The following is a 26,376-nucleotide window of genomic DNA, read 5'->3' on the forward strand; positions in this document are numbered from 1 at the left end:
TAGGTTTTTCTTTGTTACTTATAATGTCACTTCTCTTTAACTAATAATAACTGTTTTAGGTATTTACATTTATTGAAAAATTGATTTTTTTCCTAGTACTTATATTTATTTCACTTTTTTTTACTTTGTTTTTGTTTTCTGGAGACCATGTATTACTGTATTGCCCAGACTGGCCTCTAACTCCTGGGCTCAAGCCATACTTTTTCCTCAACCTCCCAAACATCTGAGACTACAGGAATTTACCACTGAGCCTGTCTCCTTACTACTAACATATTCTAGCTTATCAAGTATAAGTTAAATATACTCAAAGTATTTTATTCTGTTTTCTTGTGTTTTTCACTTTGTTGTTGTTTCATTCAATTTTTGCTTTTCTTTTGGTGTTTGGTAACATTTGCATTGTTTTCTAGTGGCTGTCTTTATATAAAGACATAGAATGTCATTTATGTGGAATTAGGCAGTTTGTGAAATTTACAGATTGGTTCTAAGAAAATCTTATATACTAACTTTAATCCCTTCCCCTTTTCATCAGACACTGTATTTTGTATTTTGATTCCCTATTTTGAGAAATAATAAAATTAGCTTATGAATCCTACACTCTCCTTTCCACAATTCAATTTTAGTCAATATCATTATATTTCTTAGTGCTCCTACATGTCCTTAGTCTCCTTTCAGTTTGTTGATCTAAATTGTTCCACTTGACTCCCATCTATTTACTAACAAGGCACTTAATTAGCTTATTTTGCATTTTTTTCTTCTACTCCCACTTTGTTTGGTGTGGTATTTCTAGCTTATCAAGTATATAATGTGTATATACTTCTTAATTTTGTTTTGATCTTATATGTCTAGTGAAATGTTGGCATCAATTTGTCAATGATTCCCTAAGCATAACTTCTAAGCCTATTCTCTTCAGGAAAGTTTCTTGGGTGAAATGTTTGCAAGTTCTTTCCCTTGGTTTTTCTATAGCCTTGATATTTGAAGACCAGCCAATATTGGAAAAGCCCCTCTGGTTCACACTTCTCTGCCCTGTGAGTCTGGTACAGATTATTTCTTCCTTTTTTGCGTTAACTATTACTGACAAGGAGTTTGATGCCAAATGCTTAAATCCTTTGTGATTTGGGTATCTGAGATCCTACGCACTTTTTGTATCCCCTTCCATTATTTCTTCAGTAACTAGTGCTCAGTCTTGTTTTTAGTACTTTTTTACTCATTGTGGGTATTATTCTCCTGATGGTGAACTCTTTGATATGGGGTTCAGCACTCAAAGGTGATGTCCTCCTCTTTTTCCTTTTTTATTCCACTTGACTCTTCCTTGCAGAGTGCATTTTTAGCCTATTCTGCTGGCATGGTCTTGCGTGTTTCTTTTCCTGTTTGTATATTGGAAGTAGTAAGTTCCTGTTCTTCAATTACTTTGTTATGCATGATTTATGGCACTATCTCTGTCCCCCTCCCTTAATGATTACTATGATTTTGAGGAGGATCCATGAAGAAATTAGAATTGAGGTGACATTGTCTATGAAAAGCTAGAAGTCTTTCACAAAATGTTAGTATTTGAGAAAAGGATTTGCTATCCTTTGTATTTTATATATGTTCAAATAGCAAATATTTGTAATACAAAACCGTTGTCTCAAAAGCCTATGATATAAGCCTAAGTAGAATACTAAATCAAACCAACTAATAATTTTTGTAGTATCAATTACTTCCTTAGGTATGTCAAAATAACAGAAAGATGCTATTTTATTAAAGTAATATTGAGACAAATATATTAATGTGATTCAAATATTCTGAATGTTTTAACCTGAACAATATTACATTTGGGAAAAACCCACCAAAGTCCCAAATTCATCAGTCTTCCAAATAACATGTTCAGAAACAAAATTGAACTACTATAAAACTATTTTTATTCCAAAGTTGTCTTCTTGTATGTTGATGACTGTTTCAATTCTGTTTTATTTTCCACTAATATATTCAGCCCTTATTGAATGACTCCTGGGAGTAAACTTCAGCTAATGTCAGCCTTTATTTCTGTAATGAATATCAATAACATCATTTGTTTGAGAGAATGCCTAGTTTAGTTCCTTCATTGTCTCCTCAAATTTTTCATTTTTCCCCTGGGATTTTTTTTAATGGTCCATCAAATTGGATGGAAATGAAAATGAGAGGAGTACATCTGCAGTAGGACAGAGAAAGGGATTTTAAAAATAATAGTAATAATGTGTTCATTTAAAACTGAAATGCAAACAAAGAATTGAAACTTTGGTTTCCCAAACGGAAGATAACCAATATTATATATAGTGTTTGATCTATGCAACTTTATATTCAATTAAAGTGGTATTTCATGTGCAAGTCATGACAAATACAGGGAGATTCTGCACCTTATTTTGTGAATATCAGTAGTTTCCTTGTGTTATGCTGTCACCCACCCAGGGAGGCAGCGGACAGAGTATGACTATACAGAAAAATTGGCTTCCAGAGTATTTCAGAGGCCCATTGTTTACAACCAGTATGTTGTTTTTAACTGTACCCTTTTGTCCTTATGTGGTCTATATCTCTCTTTACTTGGTGTCAGTATTTTAAGAATTGATTGTTAAATTAAGCAGAAAAGTTTAATAAGTAGAAATAATGCGTGATAACTTTTGATACATCCAATTGCTACTTGATATCATGTCATCTTTGGCAAACACTGGTGATTATTTTCTCTTAAAGTACTATTTTAGTGCTGGTGTAAAATAATGATTTTGACTATTTCAAACATTGTTGTTTGAGAGGAAGGAAGAAAAGAAATACAGAAGGAAGGAAGTAAAGATGATCAAATTCCAATCCACCTTATTGCAAACACTTCTTAAACTCAAAATAATAATATTATTTCCAACCTACGGTCCAAGTGCAAGTTTTAATATCACTTGAAGTGATCAGAAATGGAACTGTGGTCACAAAGGATAACTGGCATTATCCTTAATCACTGCTTAACTTCTTATGTAAATAAAGTGCATGTAATTGTGTGAATATGTGTGTGTGTGTGTGTGTGTGTGTGTGTGTGTGTGTGTGAGAGAGAGAGAGAGAGAGAGAGAGAGAGAGATCACATGCACATGTGTGTGTATGTCCCAGGGAGGTAGGACTTAGGTTAGAGTAGTGGGAAAAGGAAAAATGTTACTGTTTTTGTTTTCTTTTGTTTTGTTTTGGAAAGAATGTGAGTTTCCATGAATTTAACTCCTTCTGAAATGTAGAGGAAAAACTGTGGTGTGACAATATAAGAGGTACAGATTTTTTTAAATAAAGCTTTAAAATGAGATGATCAAGAAAAAGAAAATGTGCTAAATGCGCAAGAGAAAAGGTAAAGCATTAAAAGCAACTATGATTAAAGGACCTGAATAAGTTCTGGAGAACAGAGACTTGTTTCATGAAGTGGTAGGTTATTCCTCAGTGTAAACTCTACTTTCAGAGTCAAGGGCCCTGCACAAGAAAAGTAAGGAGATTTATTTGGGAAAATTGAGTTATTCACAAGCTTATTCTCTGTGTGAGATATAAGACCAGCCACATATGTATTTACCATTTATGTACCTTCGAATGAAACAACTACAGATAAAAATGTTATTTTTAATTGGTATACTTATCAAATTAATAAATACTGCACTCTGAGCCAATTAACTTCTACATAATAAATATAAATAGCAAATAAAAGATATGAACGTTTTTCTAAATGATGGCTTCTATAAAAATTATGCAATCTGAAACAATGAAATGATACAAGAAAATTTTACTTTTCTTACTAGATATAAGAAGACACTTCTAAAGGAGCTAATACCAATGGAAAGAGTTGTTCTCTTTTGTTCTTATTTTAATATCTCTGCTATGAAATATTTCTACAGTGCAGAATAGAACCAAATTATGGGTTAATGTTTATACTATTAATGTTTAGCCTTCTTATTTTTAAAATAGATTTATCCATTTTAAGAAGATATTTTGAAGTATAATTTTAAATTATTGAAAAATATATTTGAATTTCACATGTCTTCTATTATAAAACATAAATCTGGTATCATATTCTGGTTAAAAATATATACACTGTAATTTGCTAAAGTTTTATTGAGAGAGTTGAGAGGAAACTAAATTAAACAAAAAATCTTGATTAAACAATATACTTCCAAACAGAAAAAAAGAGTGCTTTTCTTTTTAATCTTATTTTAAAAAGCTATTTAAGTCATTAATAAAAATTGACTTTCAACTTATATTCCCAAATAGATTTTTAAAATAATATTTTCACTTCTTTTATCAATGTAAAATACTTTTTATTTCAATTTAGGTTGATTTAGTGTTGCCATCACCATCAAAAATCCACAAAATATCAAGACTTTGCTAACATTTAGACATTTCCTAATGCACAATAGGCTCAAGTTAAATTTTCCTTATTCTCAAGAAGATATTGAATGTTATCAAGTAAATAAATGATTATACTACCTGTCAAAAACTATATATGAAATACATTTTTTTTCTTTTCAGATTCTTCACCATTTCCCTTAGCAATATTGTGAACCTTCTCTGGATTTCACTTGAATCTGATCCTAAATCCACTCTTTTATTCCCCCACAGATGACCTCACCTCTGATGCCTCAGAGCTGAGCCATGGGAAGGCCTGGGGTGAGAATGCCCTAAACAGCCCACCCTCAATCAATGTGTCTCACTGGGAAGTGAGATGGATCAGACTCCATTCTTTCAATGCATCTGCACTGATGGCCCCTCTCTTGCCAATACTCATGCTGATGCTCATACTCATGCTGCTGAAAATAAATAACTTACTTTTCAACAGACACATTTTGTTTATATCACATCATACTTTTAAAAGTTTTAATTAGTTAAAGTTGTTGCCAACATGTTGAAAAATGGAATATTACACATTAAAATTAGGATATCTGGCATACACACTTACACACACACAAACACACACACACAGCTACACACCCTACATAATAAGTAAGAACAGAATACTGGCCACCTACTTTAGATGGGGCATGCTTTCCAGTTCGTTGCATTCCTCATGTCTCCTTATTTTTGTTGTTGTTTTCGGTTTTGTTTGTTTGTTTGTTTCAGTGCTGGGGAACCCCACCCAGGGCCTTGTACATGTTAGGCAAGTGCTCTGCCACAGGGCCACAAATCACATCTCCCTTAACTCTACTCCTAAACACTGTTTAATCTTTCAGGAGGTTCTTTTCGTCTTCCTCGATTCATAGTCATCTTCTATATAAATCCTATTTGGACAATCTTGTCTGTTACATATGGAAAAAATACCTTCTCATAAACTATTATATTCTTTAGACTCAAAACTTTCTTTAGACTTTTCTCATTATTTACAATCTTGTGTTTCCACCTGCTCAATGGATATATGCTTTGGAAAATTTAATATTTCTGGAAGATTTAGCATCTTAAGCTAAAATTTAAGGTTCTATCTGGAATAACCATATAACCTATCCCACCAAAAATTGTTCAGCTTCATTCATAATGAATGGTATCATCATCCAAGCCACCAAAGCCAGAAATTCTAGCATGATGCTAAGCTTCTCCTTCCCTCTAATCCTCTCTACTCTTTGCCAATGGGTGGTCAAAACAGACCTCTTAAATATCTCTCCCATTCATCCTACAATAAATTCTTTGCTCAGACTTTCAACACCTCTTATATGGACTGAAAAATAGTCTCATAATTTTATCCCTGCTTTCGGCTTCTTTTCTTCAGGATAATATGTAAATTTAAAATAGATCATAATAATCCATTATTTATAGCCCTTGCAGTGTTTCTCTATTGCCCCAGAATATAAAACTGCAAAGCCCTAAGTGTGCATAAATACAAAAGACCTTCCACATGGCTTCTGATGCTTCCTCAGCTTCATCTCTCATCACATCCCTTATTTCAAAAAAGTTTTCTCTAAACCAATATTCATTTCATGCCATTTCATTTGCATAACATGGTATCCCCTCTGATAAAATATAATAGTGATAATTCCTCCTAGCATACTTATTCCTGAGGACTTTCCACCTGTATAGCATTCTCCCCTGAGACTTGATCCTGCCCAAGTTCCCTCAACTACATTAGTAGCATTGTTCACCTAGTAGACAATACAATAAGTGAATAAAGGCATCACAGAATAAAACCAGAAAGTGAGGTGAGGATATGGAATGCTATAGGACAAATCTTTTATTTAAAGTGCCAGGAACCTTTCATCTCTATCTCATAGTAGGGACATTGTATTTTCTTTCAACTATGTCTATATTTTGCAAATAGTATGTACCCAGTATTTGTGGGTAGAAAACATTAATAAATGAATACATTAATTTTGCATTGAATGATTTACTTTTTTCTGCTGAATGAACATTGGCCACATTGACCAGTCAGTGATTCTCCAAGTAAAAGACCATCAGCATTATTTTTCAACATGCTTGAAATGCATGTCCTTTGCCTCATACCAGAACACTTGATTCAGAAACCCAGAAATTCAACAATCTGTGTTTTAACAAATATTTCAAGTCATTCTGACACCCATGAAAAATTGAAAGCCACAGTCTAAGTTAATTAGCAATGAGATAAAAACCATAAAAATGAATTTTAAGTAAAACTAATTTTAAGTAAAACACAAAACAAGCTCAAATTTTTGTAGTATCTTATTCTGACAGTAATTTTCAGAAATAAACTTTTGCATTTAATCTTATTAAGGTACTGTAAAGGATATATCGTTATCTTTGAAAAGATTAAAATCATACTCTACTAATCAAAGAGAATCCTACTCTTTTTCTTACTAAAATTAAAGTTTGAATTATTCTAAAAGCATTCACTGAAGCTAAGTTGATGCTTACAAAATATAGCCGATAATTTAGACAATTGTCTAGCTAATTTAAGCTACTAAAAACATATTCATATGTTATGGACTTGCTCTGGATAACTAACACATAAAATATACATTTGTCTCAACAGCTGCATTACTCCCCCAAATTTATATCTGTTTTCAGACCCCAAGCTAACGGACAAAGAAATTTTCTGTAGAACTCAAGCTCATTTATAAAAGGGTTTCACAGTGTTTTTACTATTCTCCTTTGGAGCTGAAAGTCATTCTTTAATTCAAAGATGAAGAGTGGTAGTAACATAATGTCCCATTCAGCAAGCACTACCATACAATCAATCCATTATTCAGATGAATTTAATTAAAGGTTTTAAAATGTAACTAATTGTTTACTATTATCATGTATTTGGAAGTCTCCTCATTCTGAAAATTAAATTTGATATAGAAAAAGGAAACATGTCATGTTTGCCAAAAGAAATCTGGGAAAAGTTCAGTCATAGATGTAATTAAATTCATGTCATATTTCCACCTAGTATTTGGAAAATATGTATTTCTCAGGTCAAGAAAATTGCTAGTAAAACTTATGCATTATTCCTTCATTAACAATGGATGTAAGTGAATGACCAGATCATCATACACATTCCAGAGAGGCCCCCATGTGACTATCATTTGGAAGGTTTTGTAACCTAGCAATACCAAAATCCAGGACAGTTCCTATTCAAACAGCATTTGGGAAACTGGTGTCTGTCCCATTTGTGTTTGGAACATTCCATTAAGAGAGTCTTTATTGATGTGATGACTGCATGTTCATCGAAGATCAATCTAGGTTACAGTATTATCACTTTTGCCAGATTGGAATGCACTCTTTAACTTGACATTTGGAAAAGGAAGAAATCTATCAGAGAGAAACTAAATTACAGTATAGGTAAATCATGAATAGATTTATTAAGCAGTTATGTCACACATTAGTAACTAATTAAGTGTATATAATACTAGTGTGTTTGCTCTAATTTCCAGCTTCTCTTAACAGAAAGATTTTAACCTTGAGTGGCTTAAAGCACCCATCACCTTGTCCTCTCTTCTCCCTTATTCCAATATATATTTTCTGCCTCTTTGCTCTCATGATTACCTGGCCAGTCTGGAAGCAATGCCTCTCAGATAACATCAACATTTTTGGACCTGTTTGCAGACATGCACTGGTATTGGTGGCCTACATCATCTCATGCCTGGCTGCTGCACTGACTTCCCCAACCTCTGCCTCTGCCTCGGGACTCACATTACTTCAAGATTCCAATTTGGTCCTACACTCACTGTAATTTTTTAAAAACATGCTTTTTTTTTCTAGTATGTTTCACAGAGTTCTTAGTTTCTCAAGGCATTTACTGATCACTTCTGCTCCTTTGAGGAGCCTTATATTTAGTTTCAGGTCCACTAGGTCATACCCCCATCACGACATCTGTTAATCACTAGCACCAAAACTGCACTGGCTGTGCTGGTGAGTTCCTCACCCACCAATCAGGGTAGCCACTTTATCAGTACTGAGTTCACACTGAGTGGTACTTTTTCTCAGTTTAGCTGCTAAGTTCTTTCAAATGTTCTGGATTGTTTTAGCACCCCATAAGCATTATATGCCTCTTCAATATTTAGCAATAAGAAAGAGTCATCTCCTTTCAGGGTGCTTCTATAAAAATTTTCTCCCCAAAATGAAAAAGCAGACATATCAGGCAACTTCCCTATATCTCCCATCAAATTTGATCTTTTATTCTCTTTGACTCTAGGATTAAAATCACATTTCTTTACACATCCATGATTATGTGGCTGAAAAACAAATTCCCACTTATTTTTAGGCTTCCAATTCAAGTGTCAGATATTTGAGTATCCCAACTTTAGAAAGTCGTGCTAGTATTACTTCGTGCATCTTTATTTGTGTCATAATAACTGACTGGAATTAATTCATGCGATGACTTCTTCAGACCAGAAGATGCCCCTCTCTCCCTTTCTGTACTGGACACTATGGTATAAAGTTCAGACTCCTTCGTTCTGACTGGGACAACCTAGCTGCTTAGAGCACTGACTGCATCTGGTACCCAGCTCTGCACCTCACTGGGAATTGTAATCAAAGGCAGGGAACTACCTCATCCAGGGTTATGACCTCTACCATGGGGTGGCTATCACCAGTGATTGGCTGATGCAGAGATACAAAGGCCAGATACCTTGACTTCATTTAGCAGACTGATTGTAGGACCAAATTGGAATCTTGAAATAATAGGAGTCTTAGGGCAGTAGATGGAGGTCATGGGGAAGTTATTGCTGCAGCAAGGCATGAGAACAATCACTGTAGAGGCAGCAACCCTAAAGTGTTCTCCCAGCTCCACAACTCCCAGGAGGCTTGGCTGAAGCTTCAGTTTAACTTCTGCTTCCAATCCTGCCTTCCTTAGAGATACGTCTCCTGAGAATACTCCCCATTAAATCTTTTGTACTATTTGCAGGGATTTAATCTTAGATACTCTCCCACCACCACGAATCCTCCATGAGGGGCAAGACCTCTGCTTATGGACTTTACAGCATCTCCAAATCCACTTCACTCCACACTCATGGACACTCCTTCCTGGCCCTGCTAGTTTCTGGTTGGCATGACTAATTGCATTTAAGATTCTCTCCACTTTGCAGTCCATAATTCAATTAAGTAAATTAATTAAGCAAGAATCAAATCATTTTAATTTATATTTTAATGGATTTACATAGAAAAATTATTAGACAAGCAAAACTCTAAAATTTTGTAGAAATAATGAGAAATTGAAGCAAGGACATGATTGAGAACTAACAGTTAAGTTAGATCATGAGGAATTTCAATGATTAAAAATAGATGTCGACTTTTACAGAATTATTTGTTCTTCCCCCCAAAAGATATTGTTTTTAATATCCTATGTGTTAGCAAATATACACCTTCTTCAATAAAAATAATGTGTTCAAACAAAATTTTCATCATATAAGTAGTTTCTCAGTACTTTTTATTTTTCTGGGAATGTGTAAATCTCTGAAAGCCTTATTATGTTTTTTTTTAATTTCACATATATTGGGCATTTTATGAGAGGCTAAATATTATCTACTTTAATTATTCAAGTATGAAAATAAATATAATAAAATCTGAATAGTTACAGTATTTTTTCATTGTTAAGATTCATAAGAATAGTACACTTATCTACGTTTTATATTTCATGCCTGAAAGTGTTAGCACTGAGCAAATTTCTCAATGTGCATTCTTTCCGGATGAACTACTGTTAGACAACTAAATCTGTAATGCAATATAACATGGTCATATTAACCTAGTGATGCAGAAAAGACCATCTGTACCACCTTGAATATGCCTGCACTATAAGAGCAAACTAAAAGCCTTGTGTGGTCATTAATTTAAGAAAGCCAGTGAACTATTTTTAAAGGAGGAGGGTAATGTAATTGATGAAGAATGAATAAAACTAGGCACTGACCTTCAATGTATTGTAATAAGCTTGCAAAATTGATTTGTAAACTACTTTATAACTCAATTTCATGTTCATTAAAAACTAATCAAATGACTTCGATGTAGTTCACTGATTTTTAACTTGACAATTTACCTGATCATATAAAAGTTGCTGGTGGAAATATGTAAGAATGCTTGCAAAACAATTATTGCCATGCACTGATATTTAATCTTATTTGTGCAGACTGGGTACTCTCATCTCTATTAGTCAAGAGTCTTATGTAGAATGTACTTGGGGTTTGTCTTTGCATAGTGTCATGTCTTTTATCAAAGAGATAACTCTTATTTCAATTATATTAAAAACTTTTAACTCCTTGACCATGAATGGAAGTTTGCAATAGCAAATTAGGCTGCTAAATTCTAAAATATTTTGTAACATGTACTTTATATAAACTTTGCTAGATGATGAGGAGCTTGACACTTGTATATTCTAGAATCAGAATGGTAGCAATCAATAACCTCTGTAAAATGGTGAAATGTGTAGGTAAGACCATCCACTGACAATAGAAGTTGTTTCAGGTATGTATGGCATGGCACTTAGTTCACCCCCCATAAACTGTCGAGTTATACTTAATCATTTTAGTTAAATGAGTCAATAAAGTTCTGGGAGGTTAAGATTAATTAGGAGTGCAAGAGAAATTAAACATTCTAGTCTCCTATAGTCAAAATTGAGCATATTCTCAGTTAAGTTTAGGACCTGTCTATGGAAATCCATCCATCATACCATAATCAGACTCTCAATCAGGACTAGACTCAATAGTGAGCAAAACAGACAGGTGCCCTTCCCTGAGGAGGCCTCTACTCAGCAAATGTGTAATTATTATCTGTGGTGAAAAACATAAAGTGGTGTTAATATGGTTCAGAAAAAAGGGAAAGACTTCCTTAAGGAAATAACTGTGGGGCAAAATACCAAAAAAGAAGGAAACCTGGAGTCTGATAGACACACAGGCCTCCAGAGGAATTAAAAAGTCCTCATGGATGGATTCCAGATAGTAAGGAGGATAGCTAAAGCTTCAGGGTGGAGGAATTTTGTCTTCATTTCCAAAGCAAGACATTGGGACAGAAGTGAGGATTAGGTAATAGTGTACATGATCAGCTGTGAAGTTTTTAAAAGGCATAAAATATTATTTTAAGAATGGATAATAAGGTAAATATGAACATATTAAAAGGGATTAGCACCCTATTACAAGAAATCTGGTGAATCATTATAGTAGCTTAGAGCCAAGGAATAGTAGTAGAAGTAAGAAAAATGGAAACATTCAGAAGATATTCAGAAGATGAACAATGAACACAATTAGGGGATTGATTGATACAATTGGATGTAAGTTATGGGTATGAGATAGAACCATTTCTATAATGATCCTCAAGTCTCAGTCTGATCCATCTGGATGGATGTAATGCCATTCACTGAAAAAAGGCTAGGCTTGGAGGGATAGATTACAAGATCAGAATTTGCTATAAGATTTTGAGATGTTTTTATGATTTCTAAGTAGAAATGTTGGTGACACCATTAGATATGCAAATTAGAAACTCATAGATCAGACCAGACTAGAGATACAAATTTGTGAGTCATTCAATTAAAGAGAACTGAAAATATATGTGTAGGTAAGACCATGCACTGAAATTAATATACTCAAAATGTAGAAAGTTTCATGAGTTTTCGTAAGTGTTTTTCCATGTCTTAGAGCCATCTGCAATGCACTTAAAAGTCCATAGTAAATTATTAAAGAATGATACTATGATGTTTTAAGAATATGAAAAGATAGAAATCCTGTAGTCTAAAAATATAAGATGAATAATCAGAAAAACAACATATAATTATAAATCCATAGGGTGATGTGGACCCAGAATACTTTCCCTAAAACTACAGATTTTACTTATTGTCATTTTTTTTTACAAATAATACTTAGAGAAGATTTGAATTACAAATTATTCTTTGGATGCTTTCTTTTAACTTCTGTTTTCTTTCAGGGGTGGAAGTTTTATTGCTTTATTTTTTTTTTAATTTATAAGAGAATGCTTGATTGTTGTAATGAACAGTAGAGATATATAAAGAGAATGCAAACATTATAACCTACTTTCAAATCCATCCACTGAGCTAATTAGCAGTAAAAGTTTGGAGTGGTTTCTTCCACATCTTTCTCTGCTGCCATGCAACTTATATGAGCAATCATAGGTTTTTACTGTATTTATGTTTATGAATAATAATATCATAAACACACTGATTCAAAACTTTCTTTTTAACACTATATTTGAACAACCTTTCAATCAAAACATGTATATATATACATATATATATATACATACATATGTGTGTTAATATATATATATATATATACATACATATATATAATGTGTATATATAGTGTGTATATATGTAATATATAATTTTTTAATAATGTCATAAGATTCCTAAGCATAAAAAATTCCATGACTTATTTACATATTTTCATAATGGACTTCAGATTGTTTCTATTTTTTATGCCTTTATAATATGCTATATATGAGTTACTGACATGAAAAGCATGTATTTTTTTCACCTTAATTATTGTCATATGACTCTTCCAGAGTGTAAAGAAATTTGCAATCCCACCAACAAAGAATCAGAATGATCAACCAGTAATCTTTGCCATCACTAGATGTTATGCTCATTTTTTTTTTCATTTACTGCCAAGCCAAAGGGTGGAAAAGATTATATCCTCTTGTTTAAATTTGTGTACTTTACTATGTCTTTATTAAAATTACATTTCATTGTTGAATACTTTATTGTTATATATTTATGAACTAATTTAAAATTTTTGATATCCATCCTTTAATATTGGTATTTTGTTGCCCTTCTCTATATTCCATTCTTAGATATGTTTGACATTTCATGCCATACTCTTAAATTTTAGGATGACCAGTGGAAAAAGAAAAGAAAGCAGAAAAAAAAAATTCTTATTATCTCAGAACATACATCTCTTTTGGAAACCAAAAGACTTTCCAGAATTCAAGATGGAATGAGGAAACTCTGTAACATAGATGACCCCTTTACCACTCAAATAAACCTAAAATATTATTCAACATAAACCTTCAAGACATATCAGATTGACTCCTAACTCCTTCACCTTTCCTTCTCTACAGCTCCCATTCGATAACCCCCAAACACATCACAATACTCATCTCACAGTTTCAGAGGGCTCAGTCCATAGAGGGCTGACTCCATCCCTGTGGGCCTGAGATAAGGCACAATATCATGGCAGAAGTGTGTGGTCGAGGAAAGCAGCTGGTACCACGGCATCAAAATGCAGAGATAGAGCTCTGCTTACCAGAGACAAAATATAAACACAAAAGGCAGACACCCCCTGTCCCCCACCAGCCCCAGGGTTACCTCTTCCATATATACCCTAACTGCCTACAGTTCCCACCCAGCTAATCCCTAACACTGGATTAATTCACTGATTGGGTTAAGGCTGTTATAACCAAATCATTTCACACTAAACCTTCTTGCATTGTCTCACACATGAGCTTTTGGGGGATACTTTATATTTAAACCATAACAACATACTTTTAATTTATTAAAGCTGAAAAAGTCTCCTGTTATCTAAATAATACTTTCCTAACACTGGAGTTTATTTTATCTAAGAAACATAATGAACACATTTTTCTGTTTTCTTACTACTTGTAAGATAATTCATATTATTTTCAGAGAAGTTTTCTCATAATATCCCTTATTCCAACTGTAGCTGACCCTAATTAAATATTAATATTTTTTTTACTTAGTGTTTAAATATGAATTGACAGTGTTTGTTTTTGTTTAAAGCTATATTCGTTTTCTTACAACAGTGCTCTTTCCTGTCTCCCTTTGTAGGGAAACTTTTTGGGTTCAAGTTCCCTGCTCTGAGAGTTCTCACTTACAGAAAGCAATCCTTACCACAAGAAGATCCTGATGTGGTAGTGATTGACTCATCTAAACACAGTGATGATTCAGTAGCCATGAAGCACTTTAAGTCTCCTACAAAAGAAAGCTGCAGCCCCTCTGAAGCAGATGATACAAAAGCTTTGATACAGCCCAGCAAATGTTCTCCCTTGGTGAATATATCTGGACCTCTTGACCATTCCTCTCCCAAAAGGCAATGGGACAGACTCTACCCTGACATGCTGCAGTCGAGTTCCCAACTGACCCACTCCAGATCAAGAGAAAGCCTCTGTAGCATACGGAGGGCATCTTCAGTACATGACATAGAAGGATTCAGTGTCCACCCCAAGAACATATTTAGAGACCGACATGCCAGTGAAGGTATGTCAAATTTTTTTACACATGGAATTATGTTAATGAGTAAAGAAAGATTATTTCCTAATTAATTTTTATTTCAACATTAAACCTCTGCCTTGGAAGAAAAAAATGTGATTAAAGGCTACTAAACATGTGGGTCTACTATTCAGCATTGTTTTTCATGTCTTTTTTGAACTCTAGTGAATAATTCGGTTTCTTCTGACTTCTTCATCAATGTTTCTGAAATAGTATGATAACCATTATCTGCCTACTTCATGGAGTGTTAATTAATTAATGTTAATTGTAAAGCGTACTTAGATGATGAACACTATCAGCTCAAGCATAATTAATTTTGCCACATGCAGCCAATGGTCATGCCCTGGGAAGGAAGAGAAGTGTGCCGTGTTGCTGGCCTACTCTTTCCAAAGGGAGGGCTATGAAAATGTGAAACATTGACAGAGATACAGTACAAGTAGGAGACAGGAGAAAAGGTAGGGGACAAAACCCACCCACCAATGAACTTGAAAAGCAAAATCAGAATTCATGATTTCCTCCCTGGCCTCTCTGTGTTCACATTCTTATATGACCCACAGGTGAACACAAGGCTGCTTGAAAAGCGCCACAGAAACAAGCCATGGTTAGTACGATCATAGGTCACATTGTGTTTTGAGTGCTTTCTATGCCTGAGACAATATAAGTGCAGACAAACATTGACTCTCATTTAATTCTAACCTTATAAATTAAGAAGTAGTTTTAAGCCTCATTCTATAGATGAGAAAACTAGGCTTGGATGTCTTAATAGATAGCTAGCCCAAGATTACAGAGTTAGTCAGTGTCAGAGCCTGGCTTCAAACCCAGGATCGCCTGTCTCAAGAGTCAACAGTCAAATCCATGCAGTGTTTTCCCTCCCTCTCTTCTGCTCCCTGAGGGAGTTACTGAACTCTCCCCAGGAGTCTGAGAGTCCTGAATGCTTCAGTCCCATTTTTCTGACTCACAGAGCTGTTTTTCTGGAGAGGCTACTGCCCTTCTTCTGATTCTCATTCCTTCATTGCCCTCATCACCATGCTGTTTGCCCTTTGTCTCAGTGGAGCTGAAATCTGATCCTGAGGTTCCTTAGAACGTAGGACTAGGCACTTCACAAAATGGTCACAGTTACCTGTTCAAGCCTCGATTTTATCCTCAGCAAACTGCCTCACCTACTGTCTAATCTATTCTAAGCCAGTGCCAAGGTCACTTGCCAGTTCCCAAAACACATAACAAATTTTTCCCCCTTACTTTCCTCTGCTTGAAATGTTATTACCCTCTTTACACCTCACACTCCTGCTCAGCTGCCAGCATCTACTTCCCCTTCCCAAACCAGAAGCATTTAATGACTTAACAGCTGAGTGTTCAGAGCAATATTTACATATATTATAACATTTATTACATTCTTTATTTCTTATGTATTATATACCTGTCATTGTTGGTAGACATTCAAAGAAATAATTGTGTCGCTATGAGCTGCCCATGCCCAGGCGCTTAGGGTATTTAGCTCTGCAGTCCTAGTATCCACACAATGGTCTACTTCTTGACAGGTGTTCAAAAAGTGTGTGTTTGATATTGAGAGGCCCATGCTCATGAATTATGTTTGAAAATCTCACCCATCAGGAAATAATGCATTATTTGCTTGCCAAAACTCTAAATTTAAACCAGAGTCTTGGGATTGAATCATGTGGTGGATCTTTATCTAAAGGGCACAGTGAAGTACAAAAGGCAGAAAAGTTGAAAGAAAATGAGTTGTCAGGAAAGAATTCAAAGAGATAAATCAATATCTCAGAAACAGAAATAGCAGTTTGCTATGAGACAGATTTGAAAAAATACATACTTCAGAAGAGCAATTAGTACACCCTTTTTAATCTCTTGTACAAAGAAGGTCAAAAGGAAAATAAAATCAAAGACAACTCCCAACCTGGGTAATCATGTAAGGAACTACACCTTCTGGTGATGTTGGGCTCAACATTTCGTAACAGAACGAAACCTCTATAATTTGATCCTTGAACAAGAGACCTTGGGACTGAATAACAACCATAAGTTCCATATGATAATTCAAACCACCAATAAATCTTTTAATTATTCCAGCTAGTTTGATCATTTTTAGCAATCATACATTTTAAGAGACTGATCATCCAGAAATTCTCAGGAAAGTATCCAAATTATAGGATGAACCATTCAAAAAAAAACTCCAAAACAAAAAGTTTGAAAATTAAACTGATATATTACATAATCATCCTACAGACTTTGACAATGGCTCTCTGTAGCTTAGGTGGTATTTCATAACTTAATTTTATTGTTTTCAGTTTATGTGGTCACCTTTTAGAACATAGTTGCTGGCACAATTACAGGAAAGGATGACTTAATATTTTTGCTTTGCTCAGTACAGGTACTATGAATGGACACTTAATATTATGATCATTCTTAATTTTCCTCCCCCCATCCAAGTTAGGCTATTTTCAGAAAATGTATCACTTTCTTCCAGATGCTATAGTCAACGTGTGACTATAGATCGATAAATTTAGAGGGTATTTTGTACTTCAGCTTTAGAGCAATTTTAGCTACAAAATCACTGGTGGGCATAGAAGAAATTACATTTCCTACATCTACATCTTTTTATATTTTTGAAACTGAGACATTGAAAAGGGTAGGTGGAAAATCTTTAAAACTGATTTTAGTTTATGAATCCATCAAATTGGTTAGCAGATTAAATCCAACATAAACCAGACTTTGAATGCAGTTATTGTCTCATTCATACAGAAAAATCCCACCCTCTATAGGCTAATTTTATGAAACTTTAAATACTTTGAAATATAACAGTGCATAATATTTTCCATAATCCTCTTATTTATCCAATACCTTCAAACTGTGTCTCTCAAACCATCCATGGTGAAGGACCAAAATATGTTTTTTCTAATAAATCACAGAGTAATACATTTATAAATTTAATAAAAATGTACTACCAGAAAAACAAAATTGTAAAAATACATATACAAAACATAAGTTTCAATTTGTTTATAATTAGATTCAACATACATGAAATTAGTCTGTTGAACTGTTAGAAAAGGCTCTAACTACTCTAATCTCTGCACTTACATTACCATGGAGAAATAGCAAGCGGATCTCAGTGAAAGTCCAGAAACATCTCACTTTGTTTTGGAATGCCAAAGCTGCATTAACAATATAATCTAAATTTTATTTGCTTTCTTGAAATTTGAAGTTTTTATCTGTAATTTCTAGGTTTGGTGAATACAAACATAAATTTTAATTACATGAAGGCAGTTATTATTTACTCATTTTTTATCACGCATCTTCTCATGGAGAAATTATTTCTGTGTAATCAATATTTCTTACAACCTCCCTATTTACTTTTCATGACTCCCTCAAAGAAGGAACATAGTAGTCCTCAATGGCAACATTCTATTTGTATATCTCTGTAAAAGGCAATATCTACTCCAGCAATTCAGTATGCCACACTATGGGAATTACTTTAAATGTAAGATTTGATACAATTATTATATATCTCAACATTTTAAATGTGCACAGTTGGCCAGGCAAGATGACCCACATCTGTAATCCCAGCAACTCTGGAGGCTGAGGGAGGAGGATCACAAATTTAAGATCAATTTCAGCAACTTTAGTGAGACCCCATCTTAAAATTTTAAAATTAAAAGATCTGAGGATGTAGCTTGGCTATAAAGGACCCTGAGTTCTATCCAGTACCAAAAACAAAAATGAAAAAAGGAAAGTTTTTATATGTGCACAGTGATAGTATGGATGTCAACCAAATGTTAAACAGATGTTTAAAATCTTGGATATATTTGAATGGTTTGAAAATACTTCATTGTTTTTTAACTTTAGTGTTTGAAAACTCTTGATACATGTTTTGTAAACAGAGAATATGTAACATTTAACTTTCCAATTTGAAAATACATCTAAAAATGCTCCTAAGATTTTAACTCAGCCCACTTTACACAAATTTTCTAAATATTCTAGATACCACACTGCAGTGTGACAATACAGATAAAAATCATTCCCTTTATCCAGACAAATCTTTTACTGAATTTTTTCCCATTAATTTTACATAAGAATGACTCTTTAATTGTTTTTGCTATGTTAAAGCAAACATTAGAGAACATTGGGGAGTAGGTAGTTAATAATTTATTAAAATAAACTGTTGTATTAGAAACATTTTTTCTTATCAACATACTGGGTTAAGTATAGAAAAAAATTAGTTAACGTGCACAATATTGTGTAATCCTTCTCTGAATATATTGTAAGTAATGGTCAAAGAAATAACCAAATTGGCTTTTGACAACATTGACAGTTATCACAACTTCAGGTAACTTCGGGTATCTTCCCCAAACTGTCATAATTATAAAATACATACCTTGGAATCCATTTAAATTCAGATAAATATTTCATGTATTTCAGCAGACTGTCTGTTATGGCAAATAGTTTTGGTATATGGTTGGATAATAGGCAATGTTAATTTCAATTAATGCTACATTTTCAATCTTTACCTCCTGTTTTCACTGACCGTTTTTACAAAGGTTATCCAGTGTGTATAACATAATTTTAGTCGTTTTTTTTATATCTCTCTCTTTTTTGTGTCCTTATATGCTTAAAACAGACAATGGTCGCAATGTCAAAGGTAACGTACACACCCAAGTCTCACCATCTGATGCTTAAATGGCCCTTTTATTCGGCATGTCAACTTGCCTGCTGTATGCCCTGTTCAGTGCCACATCTTCATGCTGCCCTTAGCTAGCCCAGGTGCCTGGTGGAGACATCATGGCTTGATTTGCTGGAGACATTGTTACTTTTTTCAGCTGTGTCATCAAAGTGATTATGAATGCCTTTTTTTCTGCAAAAAGTATAACCCTAGGTTGACAATGAACACTTCATAAATATTTAAATCATTCGGAAATAAACAAATACCAAGCTAAATATATTCTAGTATAAAAGAAGCACATAGCCTATTTCAGGGGAAAAAAATTAGTACAAGATTAAATAAAATGAACAAAGTGCTATATGACAGCATCACTTCACTTGTTCCTCTTTTGTTTCCTTAAAACTAGTTTCACGTTCCTGGATGGCAGGGGGTATGGTTTTAAGCTTCCTGTAGTAGTATACTGTACATGCATGAAAATCATTTTCTATTTTTCTACATTATATTTTAATCATTTTAATTGTGTACTATATTAGTCTGAAATCACTAGCATGACCTACAGCCACCATTCAGTTATGTCTAATTGGACAACACTCTGGATAATTTTGAATTTGGCTAAAATTTGAAATTCTCTTCTGTTTTTTCCAATGTTGCAATAGATACAAGAACCAAAAAAACATGATAATTCGTGATATTCTCATCAAATTGAAAACTCTTTTGGCTTTAGTCTTTTTACCTAGGCCATGCATGCTGCTGTGGGTGTGCAAATGGTGACAGTGACTCATTTTGTGCATGTGTGTTGCATGAAAACGTCTCCACCAGTAACCCTCATAACCTGGAATTCCCTGTTTTGGCTTCTTCTGTATGTCACTGATACTCTGACCACTGTGCAGTTTTGCATATTGATTTCTCAATGGTTTTGCTAATAAATTCATAGTTGGTGATGATTATGAATTAATAGCACTAGAGATCAAAGATGTTTTCTGGTTAGCAGATCAGGACAATTTGAAAGTAAGGAAAATTATGATAAACTTTCCCCCTACCTTCAAACTTTATAAGCATTTCAACAAGTGTCTATGCAGATGAGCTCTAATAGTGGGATGGGATTTCATCTACATGATTATTCTGTCCTTGGCCTGTCCACTGGGATTTCTAAAAGGGAGCCAATTAGTGTCAACTATAGGTGGTAGGTTTGGTTGACATGATTCAGAATGTAACAGGATATAGAGCGCTCTCATCAACTTGTTCATGTGAAGTATGATTTAATATTTAAGGATTAGCAATAAATTAGTAACTGTAATTTTCTAGTGATATTTAAAAATATAGTGGGAATTGAACCTATTATAGAAAATTAGGGAAGCATATCTTTCAAACTGATGTTTAACCTAATTGTCAAACTGCAGTCACCTTATTTTAGTTTTATTTACTAATACATTTGATCAACTCTTTTTATTTTTTAATTTTTCAAAAATTTTTTGCCGTGTGGGGGATGGAATCGAAAGCCTTGCCATACTGGGCAAGTGCTCTGCCACTTGCCCAGGGAGCTACACACCCTATCCATTTAATCAACCATTTATCCTCAAACATTTCTCTCTTTTATAAACAATCATCTAAATAAATATGTTCTTTTTATTTCTTAATATAGATTTCAGATGACACAGCAATTGTACAACATAAAGCATGTAATAGAATAGCCAAAGTCAATCTGGGATTAAGAATCAGTAAAACTTTGTAGAAAGCTTTAACATGCTCATATTTTTAAATTTAAACACTGTAATTGGAGAAAGTTTAATAAAGGTTTAATGTCAATATACACTTCATAGTTTTCATGGTTTTATTCATGCTACTCATTTAGAAAACTATTAAATTAAGTTTAGGTATGTTTGTCTTTTAAGGTTTTCAAGAACAATTAATATATTAATTACATTCATGATAATATACTAAGTACATTTTTTTTAAAAAAATGGCTTTACTTCTAAGCTGGATTTAAATAAAATATTAAAAAATAAAAGACACACAGTTCTATACTGTTTTGTGTACAAAATGCACAGTGACAATTAATGATTTTAATACCTAATTCAATCAAAAATTGTTTCTTTACAAGATAAAATAAATATTTTAGAAATGCATTTGGAAGATCTTTAAGTTTTTTTGGTTTATTCCCTTTAGATGAATAAATTACTCTGCACAAGTGGTATGGGTGTCTTTATCTCCAGAGGAAGCCATTCTTTAACTTTCTGGAGAAGTCTGCTTTAGTTACTACTGCACAAAGAGATAGACTAAATTCTCCTTCCTTCAAGTGTACTTTCTTTCCCTTAATCTATCCCCAGTGAACAGAGATATTCTCTAACTACTAGTAGTCAAAATAATACCACACTATAAAGATAGAAAATTGGTTTTCACTCTTTTCTTCTAAAACTAAATAATTTCCATTTAACCTTCTTTCTTAGGATCTGTTTCCTTTAATAAATTCCCTTAGCACTCTGACTTCTTAAAAATACACTCCAGAGTTCTTTTTAGATAGTATAATCCATTATCACAAAGTAGAAAAGCTATTTCAAATAAATTGTATAACCCGTGTATGTATACACACATGTCATATTTTTAACTATTTTTCTAATATGTGAAGGGTGTCAAATTTTACCTCAACACTCATAAACTTATTTCACCTCAAACTGAGTGGTTTCTATATCTGTTCTGTTTTCCAAATCATCTATTAAAAAAGTTATTCCACTTACTGAACTTAAACAATGTCACTGATAAAATTTTATCCATTTCCTCTACCTCCTTATTAGCTCAAGTAACCCTGCATTTTTCTAACATTAGTATTTTCAGTTTCAAACTTGTCTATGAATCTGTCAAGATAGAAACAAATCTACTCCCAAGATTTGTTGTTACTTTTATCTCCATTCTAGCCATGAAACCCATCAGACTCATAAAAGAAAGATATTAATAGAATGCAGCTTGTTTCTCAGAAGCTACATTTGCCATTACCCAGAATCTTGGGACCTTCTAAGGATTTGATAACTGATTTTTGGTGATGACAGTTTTCTTTTGTAAATTATGTCAGGCAATTGAACAGAAATTTTAAATATCCAATGATTATTTCATATTTATCTAAATTTTAAACTTGTTGCCTTATGCCTATCAGCAATGTTCCTCTATAATGCTTAATTACGAAATGCTGTGTTTGCACTTTCTTTAATGTTAAGACACTTCGCAATCTGAGTTTTGTTAATCTTTAGCGAAACAAACTCAATGTCCTGAGAAATATTGTACAAAGACTTGTTGATTTAAAAACAAGTTTAAGCTGGGCATGGTGATGCATACCTAAAGTTTCAGCTACACTTAGGAATATAAGACCAGGCAACATAGCAAGATCCCTTTTCAAAAATAAATTTTAAAATAATATTAATCTTTTTATTTTTCTTCTCTCTTGTTCTATTTGATGCTCAAGGACAATATTATATATATATATATATATATATATATATATATATATATATATATGTATATATACATATATATATAAAATTTTAAATAACATAATATATAATATATGTCAGATATGTAATTTATATCTAAAATATGTCTATAAAACTATATCCTTACTTATTTTTCTAGTATTATCTAAAAAATAATATATTCTCCTTCAGTATTTCATAATTCATGATAAATTTAAATAGCCTCATCAGGTAAATTTGATATATTTTCAATCTAAAAATCTTCTCAGCTATTGCTTTAGCCTCTAGCTTGATCTTAGGGTATAGGTATTTCTTTGCTGCTGAACACTGTCCTACTTATTTTTAATCAAACATTTGTAACTTATTAAAACTTGACCCACTACTTGGTCATGATTTTCCACTTTATCCTAATATACTGAAAAGGTAAATCTGGCCATGCATTTTGCAGATGGCCCATACAGAACATGAACTTCTCCTGTACACTTCTGAATTTCATATTCCTTTAGATTGAATCTATGATTCCCCTCTATTTCTGGCCATTTGTTTTCTTTAATTCATTGACTTTGTTTTTCAGGCTATTCTCCTTTCTTTCATTAGCATCCTAAATCCCATCTGTTCACTCAGTGAGGCTGCTTTTCACCTTTAAATCCTCAACCGTGGCCTCTCTGAATGTAGACCTAGGAGGTAGGAAACTTGTATTCTGATTTCTAGTCCTTGATTCTCATGCCCTTTTGGACTATTTTTCTATCAGCTTAGATATAGACTGGTGAAATAAAGATATTGCTAATTCCTACCTTAAGTGTTGGAAATGTTTTTTCGTTGGATTTTAGATAGAGTTTACGAGAATGGAAGCCAATGCTATTCATCTTGCAGACTCTAAAATACTTCTACATTTAAGCATCTGATTCAAAGACATAGAATGAAACAAAATGCTTTTTTGTTATTTAGGATGAAATAAATTGCAAATGTCTTATCTAAGTAGCATGCATATTTTATTCAAAGTATAGGCTGAATTCCTTATATTATCAATTTAAAATAAAATTTAGATTAAGTCCAAAAGCTTAAAGAAAAACAGAATAACCGTTTAGAACATTTTCAACCAGTTAATAAGCTAAAATAGTGATTGCAATAGAGTTATAAATTCTGAGTACGACCTTATATCAGAGTTTCTCAACTGTATCAGAATTGATGTCTCATTGATTCACCAAATGTTTTGTTATCCTCAAATGTTTTGTTTATTTTACTGTTCTAAAATGAAATTCAGAGAAAATTTAACCATTTCTGAAAGATCAACATGTTTCCATAACTGTAATATAATAGAAAGGCAGTTTATACTCAAATGATATCTGATCTATTTCAATATGCTAGGGTTCAAATATAACCATGCTAGAGATAATAATACAATAATCATAGACATTAAAATGTTTTTAAAAACACTAAGTATGTGAAAAAACATTCCACTTAATTGCTGGATAAAATGATAGAGCAGGAAAATGGTTGGATAGCAAATTAAAAACTCTTATTAGAGTAAGTGATAATAGGTTAAATGTACATGTAAATTTTGTAAGTGGGTAGTAATGGAAATAATAATAATATGCCAAGACAAATGGGAGAAATTATGAAGTATGGTGTTCCCACAAGTGAGATGGTCCTTACTTTTAAGCACAAAGTCAAAATGATTCTGTGTGCGAAAAAAATGCAATAACAAAAAATTGCACAAAAGAAAGAAATAACACGAGGTGTTAGGGCATATATTTATCTTCATATTTTAAAAATTTGCAAATTATATTCTTTATTAGTAATGAGAAATAGAAGATGAACTGGAAAAAGAAACTACTAGAGTAGTTGTGTCAGATCTTCAGGGAATTATTAAAATGAGATTGAAAACTAACATGTAACTCCAGGACAAGTAAATAATCTCAAAGTGTTTATTTTTTTAGCCAAAAAAAAAAAAAAATCACACATCATTTCACAAGTACAGAGAAAAAAAATAATGAAGAATATTTTGAAAGAAATTTTATTTATGGTTTTAGTATGATTTCTATAATTATCTGCAAATATAATACTTGAACCCAACACTGACAAAAGGAGACTCAAATCTCTTAGTTTACATGTTTTTATGTATCAAGTACAAACACAGACTGTAACCTGAACTCAGAAATTTTCATCACCCAAATGGCACACGCAATGCATCACTAAAATAACTTTCCAAAATAGCCAACAACTTTTAATAAAGTTGTTAACAAAATGATGTATAATATTTTCTCTTCCCGTTAGTTATAGCTCTGAAAATTTTAATGTTTAGAAAGGCCATGTAAAAAGTAAATTGTTCTATTTTGATTAAACTGGTTCAAGGCTCAGTTCATTATAAACAGATTTTAATCAACACAGATGTCCTCAAACATGCGAGGCAATTTTTTTCAAGGTGAAAGAACTGTGATATTTAAGTTCTTCCATCATTGTGACAATCAAAAAATACCCTAACAAATGCCCCCTTGGGTGAAGTACTGCTATAGTTGAGACCATTTGATTATGAGTGTAATCAATTTAGACTTTATTACAACTGACCACAGGACAATCAAAGTACACCAATGGTGTCTTTCCGTTTATTATCATCATAGATGGTCTCTGCTTTACTCAGAAGAGCTCTGAAGACAATTTGCTACAGATATACAACATAAATAAGAACTTGGTAGAAAAAAGAATTGAAAGATGGATTTAAAGGATTTTAACAAAATTTAGCTATATCCTTGAGCTCACCATCTCTAGTCCCTTGTCTGTATCCCTGTGCATAGTGAAGTTACTTTATAAGGAGGGAAAATATAGCATTAGAGTTAAGAAAAGGGAAATGTTTAAGAAGTTTGAAGTTCTGGTTTATTTTTCACATTTTGAATGTTAAGATATGTGTCTAAAATGTAGAAATAAAATCCTCCCAACAGGAAAACACTATCTGGAATATATTACAGTAAAATATGAGTGGGTGAGGTAGAGACTACTACAAGGACCTGAAGAGACCTATCTAAAAATGAACCAAGTTGGTGCCACTTTGTGATACATTGCTATCCTATGCTATAAATAGGAGCAAGAGTATCTGCATACAAATCAGCAAAATTGAGGCAATAAATACCCAAAGAGCTCAATGACACTTTTTAACTAATGGACTTGAATAATTTCATGGGAAACAGAGAAAGTGAATCACACTGCAGCTCAAGAAATACAATATTTGTTAAATACTGGAACATTTTTAAAATTTACCTCAAACTTTCATAATAATAAGTAATCATAAACTTTTATAAAGAAATATAGTGTTTTTTTTCCCCACAGTAACATGAATATACTAATTGGTATTCTTAACATTATATTTGACATGAGTTGATTGATTATTGGAATTAAAAATATTAAGTCAATATATCTGATTTTAAAGTGTTTCTTCGTTGATGTTTAAAATATGTTTTAATTCCTGAAATGTGTATATTTAATTCTGAACAGGAGAAATGATAACATGAAGCAAAACACATCCACTAGGAAAATCATCCATGCCATTTGTATGTTTTAACCACTCTCTGATGCAGAAAGATACTGTCTAACACTAATGGTCTCAGGATTTTTAT

General features: G+C 32.9%; 1 protein-coding gene across 2 annotated transcripts in view; it reads left to right on the forward strand.

The window, feature by feature from the left end:
• Positions 1 to 26,376, forward strand: part of Kcnh7 (potassium voltage-gated channel subfamily H member 7) — a 456,737-nt gene that overhangs the window by 315,678 nt on the left and 114,683 nt on the right. For both annotated transcript variants that reach the window (XM_076866090.1, XM_076866091.1), the window contains exons 4-5: positions 14,195 to 14,623; positions 19,263 to 19,283. In XM_076866090.1, coding sequence (XP_076722205.1) covers positions 14,195 to 14,623; positions 19,263 to 19,283 — 450 coding nt within the window. The remainder of the gene's footprint in view (positions 1 to 14,194; positions 14,624 to 19,262; positions 19,284 to 26,376) is intronic.

The sequence above is a fragment of the Callospermophilus lateralis genome, chromosome 9 (assembly GCF_048772815.1).
Source record: "Callospermophilus lateralis isolate mCalLat2 chromosome 9, mCalLat2.hap1, whole genome shotgun sequence".
NCBI classification, from domain to species: domain Eukaryota; kingdom Metazoa; phylum Chordata; class Mammalia; order Rodentia; family Sciuridae; genus Callospermophilus; species Callospermophilus lateralis.